This window comes from Toxorhynchites rutilus, chromosome 3, assembly GCF_029784135.1.
Source record: "Toxorhynchites rutilus septentrionalis strain SRP chromosome 3, ASM2978413v1, whole genome shotgun sequence".
NCBI lineage: Eukaryota > Metazoa > Arthropoda > Insecta > Diptera > Culicidae > Toxorhynchites > Toxorhynchites rutilus.
In genome coordinates this window covers 51,405,838-51,426,614 of record NC_073746.1, presented here as the reverse complement: position 1 = coordinate 51,426,614, position 20,777 = coordinate 51,405,838, and the positions used below count along the sequence as shown (strand labels likewise).

The following is a 20,777-nucleotide window of genomic DNA, read 5'->3' as shown; positions in this document are numbered from 1 at the left end:
TCTAACATATATCACTGTCCATTGCAAACATTGCTTGCAAATTGAGTTTAAAATATCCCATTTTTACCTATCTATATAAATATTTCCAACACACGTAACTTTTCACTTAACACTGGCATTCCCTTTCGAAGTGACTCACAAAAAGCTAGTTGGGGAGTTTGCCTCGATCCATTGCGCGTAATGCGCAATCGAAGTGTACACGCTTGGCATGTTCAGCGCTCCGCACGTTTCAGCTCCAAAAGACATGATGCCTATCTGGCCGTAGCGACCCTGCTCTCTTATTATCAGCGGGGCTCCTCCGAATCCGAGGCAGGCATCGCGACCTTCACCGCCGGCACACATCCATTCTCCGTCTATCGATTTGGTTGACTGCAGGGCACCCGTCGAGGCGTAGGCTCGGGAGCAATGGTCCCACGACTGAAGAGGCACCTCCAACGATTGCATCTCCGGTGATTTGGTTCCGCTAGTCGAGAGTTTTCCCCAACCGATTATTTGCACCCTTCGACCAACGGTCAGGTCTTGACGCTTCCGATGTAAACAGATGGGTTGGGCCGCCACTGCGTGGGAGAACGACAAAGTAGGGGAAAAATACATTATTTACATCGTTTACGTGGAGACAGTACAGTTAATGTCGAATGCGTGTTTACAGATTTCACGGTCACTGGAGCTACACTTTCACGGTAAAATTTTTGGCTCATCTTCCGTGTTTCGAGAAGTTTATTCGAATTATTCAAATGTTATTGTGCGTTAAGTGAGCATTTTAATGCACTAACGGCGATTCATTTGGAAATTGAATTTAATTATTTGCTTTTGACCTAGGAGTACGTCTTTCGGGAACATATTGGGGTACAAATTGAAAAACGAAAAATCGATCGAATCGATCGCATTAAAAATGTCTAATTTTAAACGCTTTTTGCTCAGTCGTTTCAGGATGGATTGATGAGATTTTTGTGTCAATCGATTCCGGCACTCCATAACAATTATTCACATTGAATAAAATAAAATATGTCATAACATCAACTTTCGAACAATTGAAAAATCTCAGCCGAAATCCAAATGAAAATATCTCGTTCTCATTGGTCGAAATCAACAAGCTTTCTCTTCTACTCTTGCTCAGTCATTTCCTGATAAACTTACGAGAGTTTTGCATCAATCCATAACAAATCATTACAGTGAAAATGAATAAAATAATATATTTTATGAAACTATCAAACAATAGAACAATCTTAATGAAAATCACGTGTTCTGATTGGTCGATTCGCAGTAGCAATCAAAACCAAGGAGCCCGGGGAAATCGGCATTGCAAATTGATTCTTACTTCCGTTCCTGGACCAGCTCCAATTCGGGAACACTACTCGGGCGAGCGCATTCTAATTATTCGTCTTGACCTTAGCTCCATAAAATGGGTGTATCTTGTTTTCCGAGAGACAGCTTTGGTGGCAAGGTATTTTAGAGTCCTATCCTGCAGGTAGTAACCCAGGAGGTCTTGCCCGGGAGAGCTATAAGACTCTGATTCGCTCGCATCCCATGGAGTTCTGACATTGAAGCTTCCCAAAGGCGTGGAGATCGAGGTGAAGATGCTAGCAACCGAGTCCATCGTCACAGTAGAGAACTGGATGCAAGCAGCGAATCGGATTGCTCATAACAAAACGGAAGTGCTGTTGGTGAGTAACTGCAAAGCCGTACAGCGGACGGAAATCACAGTCGGGGAACACGTGATAACTTCGAAGCGAATGTTAATGAACTTGGCAATTATGATCGACGACCGGTTGAATTACAACAGCCACGTCGAGAAAAGTCCATCAATGTGATAGCCAGGATTATCCTCTTCAATACTGCGGTACGGAGCGTCAGTCTGGTCTGCGGCTCTCGAAGGCCATCGGAATCGCACTGGCCGTACATTTCGACTCATGGCGATGAGAGTTGCGAGCGTGTATAGGACGATTTCGTCGGAAGCAGTGTGCGTCATTGTCGGTATGATCCCGATTGGCATCAGCCTTGAAGAAGACGGCGAGTGCTATAGACTCAAGGAAACCAGTGGTATCCGAAGAATAGCGAGAGCAGAATCACTATTGAAGTGGCAGCAGGAATGGGAAACGGCGGAGAAAGGCAGGTGGAAATATGGGCTCATATCGGTAATATCGACCTGGCTAAACAGGAAGCACGGAGAGTTGAATTTCCACCTGACGCTGTTCTTGTCTGGACATGGGTGCTTCAGACAGTATTTACACCGGTTCGGGCAAGGTCGCCACTCTGTCCCGAGTATAGCGATGTGGAGGAAACACTTGAACACGTGGTATTCGTAAATCTCAGGTTCACAGCAAGGTGCGAGGAGCACCTCGTAATCAGCGCTCCGCTGGGAAGAGAAATCCTGCGAGGGTGACTGTGACGGAGTGTGCGTTAAATTGGAGGGTGCTTTCTAATCGGTACACGTCTCGACGGGTCAACGGATACTTCTGCGGAGAACAGCAATATGGCTGCCTGGCAACGCCTGATCGTGGTCTGAATGGATGAACACTGCGAAAGTTTCGAAGAAGCGAGCATCCAGGAGAACGTCATTATCAAACGGTGTATACCCCACGAAAGTAGCTGTGACGGAGTGTTATGTTGGAGGGCGCTTCCTAATCAGTTCACGTCTCTATGGGTAAACGGATACTGGACGGAGATGGAATTTAAACGGTGTATTGAACAACAAAATGTGTGCAGGCAACACCTGATCGTGGATTGGAAGACTGATCACTGTGAGAGTCGTCTCGACGGAGTGAGCGTCAAGGAGGATGTCATCGAACGGGTGCGTATCCCACGAGAGTTGCTGTGACGGAGTGCGCGTCATGTTGGAGGGCACTACCTAATCGGCACACGTCTAGACGGGTAAATGACCTTTCAATGAACATTGGTTCGCATAGCTAGACGTAATCACCAGGCTGTAGCGTTAGTTTTTCAATTTCCTATAAATGTCTGGAAAAGGTGCTCTGGATTTGTTGCGAGTCTATGATAATACTTTTTTCCCGAATACTCTGGGATATGATAAGAACAGCAGGTTCGTGTTTTTTCAATTAATTGAATTTGTAAAGGCAATCTGCAATGTTGGTAATTTTAGCAACATGATTACCGATATCACGATCAATCGCATGAAGATAGTGGAGTGACTTGCACCAACGGTATGAGTAAATGCCGAATATGTGGGATGATTCGATGTCGAATCGGAGGAGTTATAATGCTAAGAACTAAAATTATTTTAATTCTACTACTGATCTGATTGTTTCATTATCTACTTGAAGATTCAAATGCAGAAATTTAGGTAATTATAACAATAAAAAACACAATTGTTTCTCTTTGTTCATCGCATGGTTGTGTACAGAAAAGTAATTATATGAGCAGCGTTTCAATGATTTCTTATATTCATCTCTTAGGAAACACTAAGTAATAAGACACTATCATGAAAGACATGTTTGGACTCTACAAAGAATGTGATTCAAATGTAGATTTAGTTTACAACACAACAGACTGATAATTGTTGATTTGCGAACGATGTATGAAAGCTGTATGGAACTACGTCTGTTATGCGGACAAACAGTGATTTTTCGGAAAGGTTTTTTCAGAATTGCTCAAATGTTTTCGAACAAAAAATGTTTGTTCGCTTGTTGAGCAAACATTGCGTAGGAAGCATAACGGCGAAGAAGTCGTTTTTTGTCCATTTTGTCGTTTACGTCTCCTATACAAACATGGGCAGTGCAGATACGTGCATTCCGCATATCCCTTTGGCATTCAGAAGCCCAGGGGCAGGTGAAAATCCTGGCTAGGTTCTCCTAGTCAAGAACCTTATTTTTCTTGTAGATTATGCGGGGTATTTTTAGTTAGTCTCAGAGCTGAAAAGAAATTAAAAATGTGCAAATATGTGCACACAGTACTCCGTAATGAAATATTGTATTATCGCAATCGAGAAAATTTATCCTCTACTGAAAATACTTTAAGATATATCCTCTTGATATGAAAAATATCAATGATACAACGATATGCAATATTTCTCCGCATTTACAAATTTTTGGGAGTTTTCCGGGTAATCATCGGCTATATCCGTTGAAATATTTAAGAAATGAATACAGTGACTCGAAACCATACCCCACCATGCATATCATTTTTCACTACTTTTGGAAGTCGAAGTTATTCAATCGATCTAAAATGAATTCTCTGATTCAATCCGTCAACCCATGAAATTGAATTTAGCATGCATTTACCTGTATAATTAATTGGCGTTCTCAGCACCAGCAGTGCAATGTCATGGTGATATTGGCCGTCCACGTAGTCTGGATGTACAATTATTTGGCTTACGGCATGATTGATGGCTGCTGGAGCACAAAATCCGGTACTTCCGCAGTCCGGATCCGTGCGTGTGTCGTAGTCGCCGATTCGCACGGATGATCTGTAAGAAATGGTAAACGATGTCGATGACATCAGTACATCATTACTCGAAACATTTATCCACCCCCCAACATCCGCCGGTATGGAGTGTTGGTACGTAAATTCGTGTTAACCTTGAAATCGTGAAATCGTGGTTGCAATTTTTCCATACGACTGTCACAATTATCCCCCCGGTTTTTCATGGTACAATTGTTCTATTTACTTACAATCGATAGTTATCAGCTTTAGCCAGTGCGCAATGTGCTGTCGTCAGTATAATTTGCCGTGCGATAATCGAACCGGAGCATGGATAAATAAAACCTCCGGTTTTCGTGTCTGAAAAAAAATATGAAAAAATAACGTCAGTTTGATGTTGCAATATTCCACCAATAAAAATTATATACACAAATCAATTCTTTGAAACTGCATTATGCAATGTTATCATTCATGTTCTACACAAGTGGATCATGGTTCTAGCGGGTGCGACATAGTCTGTGTCGGATAAGCTCATCGACGACATGTGGAAATTATACAGAGCAGTCACGCAAAATCACCCGCCAGTGAGAGCCACATTGGCAGTGGAATTGTTCAATGATGTTCCTGGTCGCGCATAATAGTAGAACAGTTGTAAAAGCGGCAATTAGTAGCCCCATTATGAGGGCAGATTTGCATAAGCCGTAATGTATTGTCCGTTAAATGGTCGAATCAACCTTCGTTCTCCGTCCAAACTACTACCGTTTTCACACGCATCGGTTAGATTATTCAGCTCTACTTACTTTTGAATCCAATCCGTGCCACGAAGGGGTATGCCCCTAGGCCGTTGTAGAAGTCCCCTTGTACGATGCTTTTTCCGCATCCGACGTCGTTTCGATCGTCGAACTTTTGCTGCCGTGGACAGCACACGTGGGGCTCCAGTTCGTTGACCCCACAAGATAGGGTGAAATCTCCGCGAAGGCATTGCCGGGCGGCCTCCAGCAGTAGGTCGGGACACTCTGTCAGTGGAAGACACTCACTCTGTTCGGGACAATTGATTCGATACAGCGCTTTGGGCTCAGGCCTTGACGTGGCAGTTCCGCTGTAATAAACCATACCGCCACCGTTTTCGCTTTCAATGATTGAGTGTGCTGGAATACGAACGTAATAAGTGATTTAATAGTTACTCTTCAACGATTTACCTATTGTGACCAACATATTTAAAAAAAGATGTGTACTAGTACTTCTAGCATATATTTTGTTTAACATTGTTTTTTGATGACCGCCTTTCTGTTGCTGAAAATATTTTCATCCATCTTCTACTTTTACTTCCAAAACTACAATCTGATTGTAGATTACAAATAGCTTGTGTAGTTAATATAATTATAATTTGATTTTGTAATTGTATTTTTTGACATTGACTTACAGTGGGTTTTTAAGAGATATTATTTCCATGAAATTCTAACTGTTGGCGGAATCAGCTGAACAAGATGATGTTTTGATCATGAAATTCATAAACTAAGAACATTGAATCAATGTTGCTAATGAGACGTTTTCTTCTCACCATCATGAAACAATTGTAACAGAACTCCACATACCCACTAATAAAGGAAAATTCAGCATTCATCAGATCTATTATTATTGATTCGTTTATTGACCAATGTTCCATTCTCAGATACCAGAATTGTTGGAATAATTTTAAAGCACTACTTGGCTCACGCTTTTCCCCAATTTTCGGGCTTGTTAAATAATTATTAGTTGCCAGACCGTGGGATCGCAATTTGAATCATTTCCAATGGACAATACGTTAGTGAACGAGAATAATGTCCCTGTTTTTGTTGAAGCTTTGACACTCGGTACGCATGAGAGCTTCCACTTCAATGATAATCTGTTGTTATTTCTTCTTCTTCTTAAATGGCACTAACGTTCCCACAGGAACTTCGCCGTCTCAACGTAGTATTACTTGCGTCATTTTTATTAGTACTTAGTTGAGGTTTCTATGCCAAATAACACGCCTTCAGTACATTCTGAGTGGCAATTTCTAGAATACGCGTGGCCACAGTGCAAGTCGGAGGAAATTTCTTTGACGAAAAATTCCCTCGACTAGGACGAGAATCGAACCCGAACCCCCCGTATGTTAGATGTGACACCAACCACTCGGCCACGGGAGCACTGTTGTCTTTAAAGCAAAAACAGCAATTCGGGGTCTGTACAGTGCTACGAGAGAATGATGCGGGTAACAACGTACAAATTCGATCGTCAGGTAATTTTCGTTTCATTTCTAAATTTGTCAATAGGTGAATTCTGTCATCATTTGGAGCTATGTACTACAAACTTCATTCCATCTCTAACTTCAAAAAACTAATTAGAAGATCAACGGGTATCCTAGGATTGAATTCACGATCATTCGTTACGCAAGTAGAAAAATGTTTTAACCCCTTCTCGTATTATTTAATACGTCACACATCAAGTGATTTCACTACTCTGTTGATCGTTCTAGCGCCCTATGTTATGCAAGTACACCACGAGTGAGACTCGATGTTTTACGGGAAAGGGTTAATGAGCAATAATCTGGTTACCTTTTCGAATGTCCCTAAATCATGTTTTTACGCATAATTTCAATACGGAAAAGCCTGTTTACGAGTAATGAGATTGAGTTTTTACTACGTTTGGTATGAATAAATGTAACAACTAAGAATTTACTTTTCGAAAATGGAAGTTTAACTGATCTCGTATGAATAAAATAGCATTTATCATGTATTTAATTCGTAATTGTCAAGTGTGCTCATGAGCATACTTTGGATCTGGAAGCACTTTCTTTCGTTTTGATGTCATATCCGATTTAAGTGCGATTCACATACAACATCCACGTCACGTTCACGTCCCGTCACGTTCCGTTACGTCAGTTATTCTACCATGCAATTCACATGAAAACATTCACATACACCGGCAACGTAACGACCCGTCAGCATACGTTCAACGAAAACGACCGGCAGGATTTGTAGAAAAGAATAGTTGACGGAGACGGACAGAAATAAATAAAATAAAATTTGAAGTGTGGCAAAACGAATGAAAAATTATATTTGTGTTTAAATTATTTTTCACCATCGTTAGGCTTTTTTTCATGATATAAAAGAATAATATACATAATCAAATTATTAAAAAAAAAACATGCAGAGTTATAGGTGAACTGCGAAATTTTGCTCTATTGCTGTCAAAGCCTCATAAAACCCGGGGAATGTGATGATCTATTTGCTATGTATGATATAATGCCCGATTAAAGTACTTTATAAAAACGACTATTGCGATGATTACAGAGTATGGAAATCACAACAGCGTACACTTTGGAGATAAATGTTCTGCGAATAATGCGGTTACACGTTCCACCAATTTATACATTATGCGAGCACAACAAAAGTTCAACTTTTCATGCAATCAAAAATTTAACATTTTTTCGCTACGATCGCCAACGTTTGATTTGAAAACTGTGTTTCTGTGAACCATCCAGGGATATTTCATAATCCGTTTTTGTGATTACCAGATCTTTGTCATATACAAGGATACTAAACAAATGGTTATTTTCACGCGTAATGTATCCTTTTCTTTTAGGCAAGCATGTATTGTCTATAGTAGAATATAATTTGTAAAAGCAACAGTTTAACACTCACTTTTGCCATTGATGTGAACAACTTCTGATAGGACATATAGAAAAAGAAATGAAAGATGTCCTCCGAGCGTCACTTTACGCAATCCCATGCTTTTTCTAAGGTTCGTCTCAGTGACTTGGGAACACAATTCACAAAATTTGCTCCTAACACGGATTTTTCTGAAAAACACACGATCGGCGCCAAATCTAGAACACAACTAACCGCGCACCGAACGCGGTGGCTGAATTTTCACTCTCGTTTTCTATCCCAGCAAGCCAACAACGAAATGATAATGATGATGACACGTCCATCAATAGCGATCACAATGATGTTCAGCGAGCTTTTGCCAGGCACCCACGCATGAAGTTCGCAACATTAATGACTACTACCTGGTTGATGACGATTGATGTGATTGTGGCAGGCGCAGTAGGCAATCCGAGATTCCACTTTGTAGCGTATGAGTCGATTTGAATGTCGAAGTAACGATGTGCTGACGGTGTCACAGAAACTGAGAGGTTTCTGCTGTGATGATCGGCGGGCTTGGTGAAAGATCGTTATCGAGATGTTTACCGACTTCGTTGGAGTTGCAATGAGACAGTTTTCCATGCAATCCGTCGATAACAAGATAATTTATGTTTTATGGTTTTAGATTAGCTATCGTATGCCGATGGATAGCATAAGTACGGTTTACTTGCCTTCTACATTTTCGTTCGATGTAATAGAGCATTTTAGCAGCCATTAAAATTTCAGTTGGAAACTGCCAATACACGATGGAAATAACTTCAAAATTTTCTAAAGTTCCACGAGATGCATTATGTTCGGGCGATTCATCGATCTTTCTTAGAAGTATTGTTGCGATGATTTGAAATCCATTTATGCCGCTTTGACCCTAACGCGATAGAAATGCTAACAAATATCTACCAAGCATCATCACTACTATCACAGATGGTTGGTGTTCAGTCAGACCGGACTAAGTAACATAACTATTATTTTGAGTAAATCGAGTTCAAAGTATTAAGCTGTGTAGTTTTAGTAGCTTTCAATCATCTTCCCCAATTGTTTTTCTACAGTTATTAGTTACTCATTAACAAGGTCGTGTAGTTATAAAGGGTCATCCATTAGCGACTTTACAGTTTGGTGTCCTAGTGTGAACGAATCTTTAATGGCGTATCTTGTGAAAAAATCTTGGGCTACATCCTTACAAGATCAAATTGACTCAAGAACGAAAGTCACTTGACCATATGAAGCGCCGCAACTTCTCCGATTGGGCTCTGGCGAATCTTGAAAATGATGATTTTCATCACAAAATCATCTCAAGCGATGAGATTCATTTCTAACTAAAGGGCTTTGCCAACAAGCAAAATACGCGTTGTTGGTCAGATGCAAACCCACATGTGCTTCAAGAAACACCATCGCATTCGAAGTGAGGAGTGATTGTGCCGTATTTCTTCGTCGATGAGAATGACCGTCATGTTAAGCCAACGCTACACGATGCTACGAACACCCTCGAATGCTGGACGCTCGATGATTCGACGCATCGTGTAGTCGACTGACGAGCTACGAACCTCCAATGTCGAGTGTCAAATATTCGCGTTGGAAGGTAATCCGTTCGTTGTGGATTACCTTCCAACGCGAGTGGCACGAGTCAAAGGATTTTTGTCATTCGTTGATTCGGCACACGATGACATTCGATACACCGCTACACGATTCGTCCGAATCTATCTTTGCAGATTGGTTTGTTTACAAGTTTTAGATGAAGGAACTATGAAATTGATTCATAAAATTCGAAATATTCGACAAAATATTGCAGTTTAATAATGTTAATTTCAAGCATTTTTAATTTACATCCCGATATCAGTACAATTGCTACGGCAGCAATTTCAATACTCGCATCGTCATCCAGTTTCCTAACGTTTTTTATGGTAAATAAAAACAATAAACATTCGATCCAAATACTCGCTGAATGTTTGGACCGAGTGCATTGGATCGAACATTCACTTCACCGTGTAGCAGCACATTCGTCATAGCATTTGTCGATTCATCGAGCAAAATGTTTGAGTCTAACATTCGAAACGTTGGAAGAATCGTGTAGCGCCCGCATTACCGTCTGAATGGAGAGCGCTTTTCGACATAATGAAAGACTATTTTTGGCCAGATGTCGAAATGCGTGGCCGAGTAGTGGAAACTTGGGTTCAACGGATTGATCGCTGTAATCGGGCCCGTGATGGTCCTATGACCAAGATCGAACTTCATTCCTAAAATGTAAGAGTTGAACTTCAACCAGAATGAATTCGAACTCAATATCTCGAAAAACCTGTGTTTTATTAAGAAAAAATATAGGGGATTGTATCAATCACAGAGCTCTTCATATACATACTTCTAATTCATATCAAATGTTCTAATTTAACCCTTTACATTTTCCTTCTATTATAATATTTCGTAGTAAATGATTTTGGTTTGTCCAGTGTTTGCCAAATGATCCATTCACTGAAAAAATCGCTTTCGTTCGTTCAAATATGGGGCCCTATTATAGAAATAATAATTTTATAAGCGATAAGAATTTTGCTCGTTAACTCTATTTTACTATTATAGAAATCGAGCAATTCGATAGCACCGAGCGAATGATAACTATCGATGCAAGTGTCAGAACTTTTCGAGTTGTTTGGTTCACTTGTTGCATATCTTCAGAGAATTATTTTGTTTTGGCTTAAATCTCTTTGGGAAACATTTCAGAAACGCTTCAATATATGCAATTTGCAACACATGTTCGTTTGTTTTGATCAGCATTTATTTTACGGTGCTGCCAGAATAGTCTATAAAATCATGTTATAACTTACAATGCAGAATCTAATTCCAGCGCATATTTCAGTGGTTGAAAATGAGTGGCGGAAGAAAAAAAACAAATCACCACCAGTTTGAACGGCTCCTAAACAATGGAAGCGAGATTGCTCGAGGTACTTGTGGAGGTAGTCCTAATATATTCCCGGTGTAGGAAAAGTTGGAGGAATTCAGAGAGGAGCTTAATGCACTGAGACCACCAATGCATCTAGGTTCAGAATGGCAAAAAATAAGTATTTCTTTTACGATACACATAACTTTTATAAGTAAATTTTATCATACTCTTTGAATTTCTTTCAACCGAATTTCCTTCCTAAAAATTGCTTTCTTTACTAGCATACATTAGTACGTTATTTTTGGCAGCAATTTTCTTTTTCATTGCTATAATATGCCAAACTATACCGCTTACACTACAATAGATCAAACTAATGGTCGGAGTGTTATAATGCTCTATACCATATGCTAAAGCTATCCTGCAAAACAATAATGATTTTATTTAAATTACAGGTTTGGATTGACATGAGGGGAAAGGTAAAGAAAACACTAGCACGCAACAAGCGAGAATTTAGAGCAACATGTGGTTGCCCCAATACAATAAAGCTATCGACGCCGCTACAACAAGAAATCGACGCTAAAACAGAATCACATGAATAACAAACATTGTTTTGCTAAAAAAAAGTGATATTCGTGCATGACTCTTTACGGAATTCCATAGATTTCCTAATAATTATTATTTTGTACAGCAAATTGTTCCACGCTGTCGTTTTTATTACACATGTATACGTGCCTTAGGCCTACTAAGCTTTATTTTTTGAGGGAATATCAATTTACTCCAAAACATAACCATATTAACACTTTTGGAAATACATTTTCATAGCAGATGCCTCAAAAATAGATTTGGCATCCTTTATATAGTGCTTCATGAAACATTTCAAACTTGTTTCAAAATATTTCATCACAACCGCTGACATTCGAGCTTGCTAACGAATCGAGCAGTTTTCCTCGATTTCTATAATTCTAGATTTTACTCGGTGTGATAGTGATAGTGATTGTATCGAATCCTCGATTCGATTTCTGTAATAGGGCCCATGATCATACACAAATCATTTCCCCCCGCGGGTTCGCACTTCATGATTATTGATGTCTAAATTTTTCATTTATTCGATTATCGATTAATCGTTCGGACATTTTTCAATATTCGATTCATTCGAATAATTGTTTTTCAATATACGATTAATCGAGCGAATATTTATTTCTTGTAATAATCACGTATCACGTTGTCATTCTGGTCGCGTGGTCTATCGGATTATCGATGTTAGATGGTTGGATGAAAAAATGTTGGATAAAAAAACTGTATAGCCTAATTCTCAACCTAAAAATGCATTAGCCTTGAGAAAAATTCTTTAATTCATTAATCGCGATTACAGTGGCAATTATTCGATGTATTCATATTTTGATTTTAAATTATTCGATACCAAATTACTCGATTATAATTTCAGATATTCGATTATTTGAATTATTCGAACGATTAACCGACGTCTCTATTCATGATACACCGACACGCAAACAGAACCATCATATACGCTTTCGGTGCAGAAAGTTTATTTTCTTCTTTGCCTCTAACATATGCATATCGACCTCTCCATGCATCATGAAACAGCAGGATCGTACGGACTACGCAAAGCGATGAATCATTCTAATCAGCTAATGTAGCAGATCCTGATTTTTTAGTCTCAGAGAGTGCAAACTATATGATTATTTAGCTCGATAGAGGCTAAGGGAAGGGTAGACAGATAATATTTTTCATTTTTAATGCCGCTGTCCCTTGAAATGTGTATGTTCATATAGACCGCAAAGTTTTACTGGCAACACCGCTCTCTTTCCCATTCGTTGCACTCCGCAAATGTTGACCGAATGATGACGTAATTTTTCTTGTATCATTATTGCTGTGCACTTGTCTGTGCAGTGGGTTTCGCTATAGTAAAGCAGGACCATATAAGTGCGATTCACATACAACATCCACGTCACGTTCACGTTCCGTTACGTCAGTTATTCTACCATGCAATTCTTATGAAAACATTCACATACACCGGCAACGTAACGACCCGTCAGCATACGTTCAACGAAAACGACCAGCAGGATTTGTAGAAAAGAATAATTGACGGAGACGGACGGCTCATTGGGGTTTTGTCTGGGCTTTGTGTCTCGGCTTCTGTTTTGATTTTGGCTGCATTTTTTTATGCCAACATATCTCCCAGTTTCAATTTTTTCAGTCAAAATCAATTCACAACTAGCTGAGAAAAACAGTCTATATATTATTGTTAGTTACGCCCTGTTACGCCACGTCGAAATGTAGGTTGGCGGGTATCCAAATAATCCTACATTATCGACAGCCCTACGACAGCTGTAAAGAATGATAGAAAAATAGGAAGGTTGAACAATAGACAAAGAAAAACAAAGTAGCATTGAAGGTGAATTGAAATCTATCCTAAACAATACTTAATCTATTCTAAAACTAGTGAACGTATGCTAAAAATTCTCCAGTTCATGATCTTAATTACTACTGGTGAGAACTTAAGATGAAATTTAAAATATAAAATATGAAACTTATGTGTAAATTTATAGATATAGCTGATGAATTGAATTAAATTAAAATCAATCTACTGCAATATTCCTGCGACTTGAAAATAAGAGAACGAACAGATTCGGTTTTGTCGCTCTCGCCAGTTTAAATGAAAATTTCAGCCAGAATTACTAAAAGTAAAAAACAGGAAGTGGGTTATATCTATGGTATAACCGCAAGGGTGACGTAGGACTATCGTTGATTTAGAGATCATTTGTTTGAAGTTGAATCTAAATCCATTCTGAATGAATGAATATTTGGGAGACTTCCAAAACGAGAGCGTTACGTTGGAGGCACAAGGTTTTATGCATCCAATATAGGATACGAAAAACCTTGTTCTGAAGAATAATCTTCAGAAGCTAACCTGCTAACTGTACTTGATTGACAAATCACAAACCCAAATGTATTATATGGATATTTTATGGATAGAAAACATTCAATTAAACTCTTTCACATGAATATATTTTGAAAATTCCCAGAGGAACTGGCAGATTATTTTCAGTAACGATTAGTTATTTCCACATTTTCCTCGATACTGGAAGCCCACCAGTGGTTAACTAAGTGGTGCGGACTCAATCCACTTCATTTTCAAGCAAATTCATGCATGTTTTCAAGCGATTTCTTGCAATAAATTCTCAGACCACCAGGGATGCCAGATTTACAAATATGTTTGTAAATTTACAGACATCTGTAAAACCCTTTTCATTTTTGTTGTAGACTTTTTGGATACAAAAATATTTCACAGGTTTTTGAAAAATAAGAGGCTTTATTCATCACATCAAAGATATTCGACTCACCATATGACATTTTTCCATAGTTTTAATACAGAAAAGTTATTATATTTAGTTTATATCAATACACATGACGTTAGACCAGCGATACTCAACCTGCGGCCCGGCAGTCTTTCTGGTTGGCCAATCTGGTGTGTATAAAGTTTGGAACTCGTACTTTTTCCATGACATCATTGCAGACGAAAGAAAGGATACGGTTATTCACAATTAATGAAAAATTGCATTCTCTGCAGGTAAGGAAAAATCTTGAACGAAAATTGTCTCTGATAATTATTTTCTGTTCTAGATAAGATTGTTTTGCTGAAATGCAAGGAGATTTATTGAAGAATAGTTAAGTTAGGGTCAGGACTATGTCTTCTAAGTATTTAAACAACATCGAATAAAAATTTTCATTCTATTTTCAACAACTTACATTCGCTTTCGGGTCTGCTTATGACGAAATATGGGTTACTGTTCGATATTGTTACCACAGACATGGTTCATGGCCGTGTGGTGATCTAAAACTTGTATAGCCTTGCATGGCGGATGGAAAATATTCACTGCATTTTCTTATAAATTTCATCAACGACAAGACCGCAAGCCTTGGTGGATGTCCAATATATCAACGAAGAAATACTGATTTTTATAAAAATTAACAACGCGTATATATGTATGTATGTGTAGATTGTTGAAACATTTAAACACACTTACAACACATAAGTTATTAAGTGGCCCGAAAAATCAATTTTTTCCACTTATTCCCAAAAATGACAAATGAAAATTAATAACTTTTGAATCACTGATTTAGAAGATCGACATATAAAATTGAACTAATGACCTAGCCTTTTAGTAAAAAATATTTAACTTGCGAAAAAAATGATTATATTTTAGTAATTATTGATTGTAGCCGTATTTTTATTTTTTTATGACTTTGGACTAGAGGGCGCTATATTTTTTTATATTTTTTCTTGAAAGCTGAGAATTTTTTACATAACATATATCGTTATCAGAGATGCTATTTTTCCGGTTTTTAGATATGATTTTTCAAAGTTAACCGGTGGTTCGAAAAATCATTTTTCCCCCTTTGTCCAAAAATAACATTCTGCAAAAAATCATAACATTTTAACTACTGAACCGATTTAGATGATCGATATATTAAATGGAAGCCAATAAGCAAAATTTGAAAAAATATCACACTTGCGGGAAGTTTGGATTCTAGTAGCATAGGTCTAGTTCAGTCACATATGAATATTGATCGAAGACTTAAAACATGTTAAATTTACAAAGTTATAACTTAAAAACGATAATTATAGCATCTCTGATATCGAGATATGTTAGGTAAATAATCCTCAGCTTTCCATGAAAAATATAAAAAATTATAGCGCTCCTATCTTTAACCGAGAAAACTATGAAAAACTAACTGAATCAATAATTACAAAAATAAAAAATTCAATTTTTTCGCAAAAGTAAAATTTTTCCATAGAAAAATAACTCGTAAGCTTCAATTTGATATGTCGATGATAGGAATCGGTCCAATAGTTCAAAAGTTATGACTTTTTGTAGTGGGAAAAATTGTTTTCGAACCATCGATTAGTTCTGAAAAATCATATTTCAAAAACAAAAAAATAGCATCTCTGATATCAAGATATTTTATGTAAAATTTTCAGCTTTCAAATAAAAATATAGAAAAAAAAGCGCCCCCTAGTCCAAAGCCATGAATACATTAAAAACCGACTACAATCAATAATTGCGAAAATAGGATCCATATTATCTGCAAGTTCAATATATCTCAATTAAAGCTCATTGGCTTGAATTTGATATGTCGATCATCTAAATCGGTTAAGTGGTTCGAAAGTTATAAATTTTTGAAAAAAGTCATTTTTGAAAAAGTGGAAAGAAATAATTTTTTTGGATCACCCTAAAATGGAAATGGGCACCCTAATGAAAAAATAAAAAAATACGAGTTTAATGTTTTGCGATAAAGAACAAAATTACCACTTTTGACGAAGATCTGAGAACCACTATATTGGTTTGGCATGGAATGGCTGTATATATATACAAAATACAATCTTACGTGCATCGCGATGTACAAAGTAATTATGAATATGTGAAAATTAACGTTAAAAAACATTTCTATAGATCTGTACACTTTTACAGACTTTTCCATATTTTTAACAGACATTCACATGTTTTTACAGACTTTTTTCAAAAATCATCTGGCATCTCTTCCTTCCACTTTTTATCGAATATTTTCAAATCGCAGGAGTAAACATTTACGTGACTCTGACTTCGTTTGTTTTTATTTCGTTCGGAAAAAACGTTATGTCAAAGAGAGGGGAGATTAAAAATGCGTTGCTCAGTGAAAGGTTGAGATGCTCTTTCAGAGATGCAATGGTTAATTAAACAATTGACGGATAAATGTAGCTGGTTCATTTTATAATTTTAATTATTTTTGCCCTTGACAACAATACCTCTTTTATAGTGTTGATTATCATAAGAAAAATAACACTCCTGATCGTTGGATCTCTTTTGACATTTCAATTGGATCTTTTTTGACAGCCGTTTTGATTCAGTCCGCACTACCTAGGTTACGCCACGTCGAAAGGTAGGTTGGCGGGTATCCAAATAATCCTACATTATCGACAGCCCTACGACAGCTGTAAAGAATGATAGAAAAATAGGAAGGTTGAACAATAGACAAAGAAAAACAAAGTAACATTGAAGGTGAATTGAAATCTATCCTAAACAATACTTAATCTATTCTAAAACTAGTGAACGTATGCTAAAAATTCTCCAGTTCTTGATCTTAATTACTACTGGTGAGAACTTAAAATGAAATTTAAAATATAAAATATGAAACTTATGTGTAAATTTATAGATATAGCTGATGAATTGAATTAAATTAAAATCAATCTACTGCAATATTCCTGCGACTTGAAAATAAGAGAACGAACAGATTCGGTTTTGTCGCTCTCGCCAGTTTAAATGAAAATTTCAGCCAGAATTACTAAAAGTAAAAAACAGGAAGTGGGTTATATCTATGGTATAACCGCAAGGGTGACGTAGGACTATCGTTGATTTAGAGATCATTTGTTTGAAGTTGAATCTAAATCCATTCTGAATGAATGAATATTTGGGAGACTTCGAAAACGAGAGCATTACGTTGGAGGCACAAGGTTTTATGCATCCAATATAGGATACGAAAAACCTTGTTCTGAAGAATCATCTTCAGAAGCTAACCTGCTAGCTGTACTTGATTGACAAATCACAAACCCAAATGTATTATATGGATATTTTATGGATAGAAAACATTCAATTAAACTCTTTCACATGAATATATTTTGAAAATTCCCAGAGGAACTGGCAGATTATTTTCAGTAACGATTAGTTATTTCCACATTTTCCTCGATACTGGAAGCCCACCAGTGGTTAATACCAACTCGATAACCACCTGTTAATAGCACTTGATTGAAACATATTTGGTCACAGTGTTACATGGATAGAAAACATTCAATTAAACTCTTTCACATGAATATATTTTCAAAATTCCCAAAGGAACTGGCAGATTATTTTCCAGCAATGATTAGATCTTTCCGGAACTTTCTCGATGCTGAATGGCATCCTAACGGAAAGAGTTCTGCGCGTGTATGTGTCGATCCTTCGCCGTCCACCTCCTCCAGCACGTTAGGCAATGATGTTGTCTTGTCGATGTCCTCACGAAAAATGAATGTGTCTCACCCAGCCTGAGGGCATCCGTATACTAGCACATAGGATTTGACAGCGTCAAACATGTCCGGGTCGCAAATGCAATTTGCGACCACTGTCACTCGCGAGAACTGCCAAACTCTCAAGCTGGTGTAAAACAAGGCACTTAACATACTACCAGGTGGGTCAAAACGTGAAGTGGTTTTCTGCAGCCATTTAAAAATACACAAAAGTAAATTAAGACGATTGAGCACAATTTGTGGAATATACTGATACTTTATGAAATACTCATTGCTATATTCATTATATTCATTACGTTTTACGCTGCAAGCGTTTCATTTATTGTCTTTGCGTTGAAGGCACCATAATGATTTGCGCCATTTGGAAAACGAAATTAAGGACGAAATTAACACACTTCTAGAACAAAAAATAATGAATGAAAATTTACTTTTCTGTATTCAATTTGTATTCTATGTAATTTCTATGTAAAATTTTTTTTTTCAAAAAACAATTCTTTTTTTAGTTAGCGAATGGGCGCACCTTGTTCCATAGATTTGCCTTGAGTTCGCCGAGTAATTTGATAGGTTTGGCAATGACAGCTAAATTTGTAGCACATCTTGACTCGCGGATCATATCCCCTTGCCCGGGGCTTGGTCTCACCACCAGAATATCGCTTAAGTATGCTTTTTGTGTGTGATTGAATCGAGAGAAGGTGTGGTTTACGATGGCAATTTGGAAGGCAAACTAGAGGGGAATGAACTCTCTGAGCTCGGAACTTTCGGCGACTGAGCAATAATCGATTGCGGGCGCATACAATATTGGATACGGAAATATCCTACTGATGGGGAAGAATAATCTTCTGAAGCTATCCTGTTAATTGCGATTGATTGAAAAACCACAAAACCAAATGTATTTGGTCACAGTGTTACATGGATAGAAAACATTCAATTAAACTCTTTCACATGAATATATTTTGAAAATTCCCAAAGGAACTGGCAGATTATTTTCAGTAACGATTAGCTATTTCCACATTTTCCTCGATACTGGAAGCCCACCAGTGGTTAATGCCAACTCGATAACCACCTGTTAATAGCACTTGATTGAAACATATTTGGTCACAGTGTTACATGGATAGAAAACATTCAATTAAACTCTTTCACATGAATATATTTTGAAAATTCCCAAAGGAACTGGCAGATTATTTTCAGTAACGATTAGTTATTTCCACATTTTCCTAGATACTGGAAGCCCACCAGTGGTTAATGCCAACTCGATAACCACCTGTTAATAGCCGCGCTTGTATGTGTGTGTAGCGATGTCTTCCCAGGGAACCGTTTGTGGCATCACTCTCCCCCTGATAGATTCCCTTCTGGCCTAGGGTGCACAAACAGGCTCTTGGTGACACCGTTCATCCGCGCTTTCATGATAAATAAAGAGCTTCACCGCAACAGCGACAACATGCTCCAATCGCTGTTCAATTAGAACTGAGTGGATTTCCGAGCGCCGCTCGCTTATATACCGATTGGTGATTTCAATAGCCTGTTTTGAAAGCAATTTTAAGACTATTGAAACAAGTTTTTGGATCAAAAAGTAACAAGTATATAACGCGTAGACATTTTATCTTTCGAATGAAGTGTTTATCATACCATTTCGTTCAGTTGTTTAGGAGCTATTAACGCTCAAAATCTCGGTCTCCGGCGTAACGCTTTCGTTTTCGAAACTTTGATTTTACACCCCGGTATAGAAATGAAAGACGTAGTCCTACGTCAAAAAAACTCATACTTAAATTTAAGAAGGTGCCTAATCCCTGTTTATTTGTATTTTAGGAATTTTATAACTTCGTATCAAATAAATTGTAACCTGATTGGAGTTGATAAAATTAGAATTCATTTTTGCTGAATGCAACATCTTATAAAATTCTTTTAAGAATCCACTCTGAGATGTCAAAAAAATCCACTAACTGTGGCCGACCGAGCGATGTCCCGATGGCAGATGAAGCAGCGGCAAGTAACGCTGGTGACGCATTGGTAGCTACAACCACTCCCGTCGGTGTAGTTCCCCCTCCCCGCAGTATGCAGGTTAATTCAAATCAATCAAATGCTTCTTTTAATGCAATACCTGTTCGAAACACAGGAGCGAACCCAAAGGCGCTGAGGTTTGATACCGCAGGTGACCAAATAAAACTAATTCCGCATCCGTCCGATGCGAGACGATATCCGATTCGTGACTGTCGAAGGAAACTATATTTCCACTGTCAATTGTGTAATAGGCGTGACGACGATCAAATGGTGCAGTGTGATAACGATGGCTGTAAACATTGGTTTCACTATGAGTGCGTAGAAGTCATGGATGACGTCGCCAACGTGACCTGGATCTGTCCCATATGCGATGCCACGAAGGATTCAACACCTACAGCGATTCATCCCACCGCCAGTACAAACACCAACCAGGGTCATCGCAGTATGCCGAATGAACAGCAAAGTCAAATCGAGCCGGCAGTAGAGGGTACCAGTACGGATCGACCGAAGAGTAAGGCGAACTCTGGAAAGAGTAAGGCGAACTCACCAAGGAATAAAGAGCTGGAGTTGCAAAAGCTCAAAGATCAGTATGAACTAGAGAAGAAGTTCTTGGATGATAAGTACAAGATCCTGATGGATAACGGCAGTGATAAGTCATCGATCATCAGCGATTTGGAAAAGATGTCTAAGATCCAGGAATGGGTGAATGAAACGGAACGCCATGGTGAACAGAACGATTCCGGTTTAGCAGAGGAGACAAATGGACCCGCATTGAACAAGCCGAAGCAATTAGCCCTTAAAA

The 20,777-nt window shown here is 38.2% G+C and overlaps 1 protein-coding gene across 1 annotated transcript; it reads right to left on the bottom strand.

The window, feature by feature from the left end:
* Positions 1 to 61: 61 nt before the first annotated feature.
* Positions 62 to 8,213, bottom strand: LOC129779060 (phenoloxidase-activating factor 1). The gene is made up of 5 exons (XM_055786316.1): positions 8,043 to 8,213; positions 5,178 to 5,525; positions 4,629 to 4,737; positions 4,239 to 4,423; positions 62 to 557 (listed from the first exon to the last, which is right to left on the bottom strand). The coding sequence occupies exons 1-5, from the start codon at positions 8,128 to 8,130 to the stop codon at positions 136 to 138; spliced, it is 1,152 nt and encodes a 383-aa protein (XP_055642291.1). The 5' UTR covers positions 8,131 to 8,213; the 3' UTR covers positions 62 to 135.
* Between the last annotated feature and the right edge of the window lie 12,564 nt (positions 8,214 to 20,777).

Coding starts and splice junctions, on each gene's coding strand:
- LOC129779060 (XM_055786316.1), bottom strand. CDS start 8,130: ATGGGATTGCGTAAAGTGACGCTCGGAGGACATCTTTCATTTCTTTTT. Junction 4,738..5,177: donor GGCACGGATTGGATTCAAAA/GTAAGTAGAGCT, acceptor ATTTTTTTTCAG/ACACGAAAACCGGAGGTTTT. Junction 558..4,238: donor AACGCCAATTAATTATACAG/GTAAATGCATGC, acceptor TCTCCCACGCAG/TGGCGGCCCAACCCATCTGT.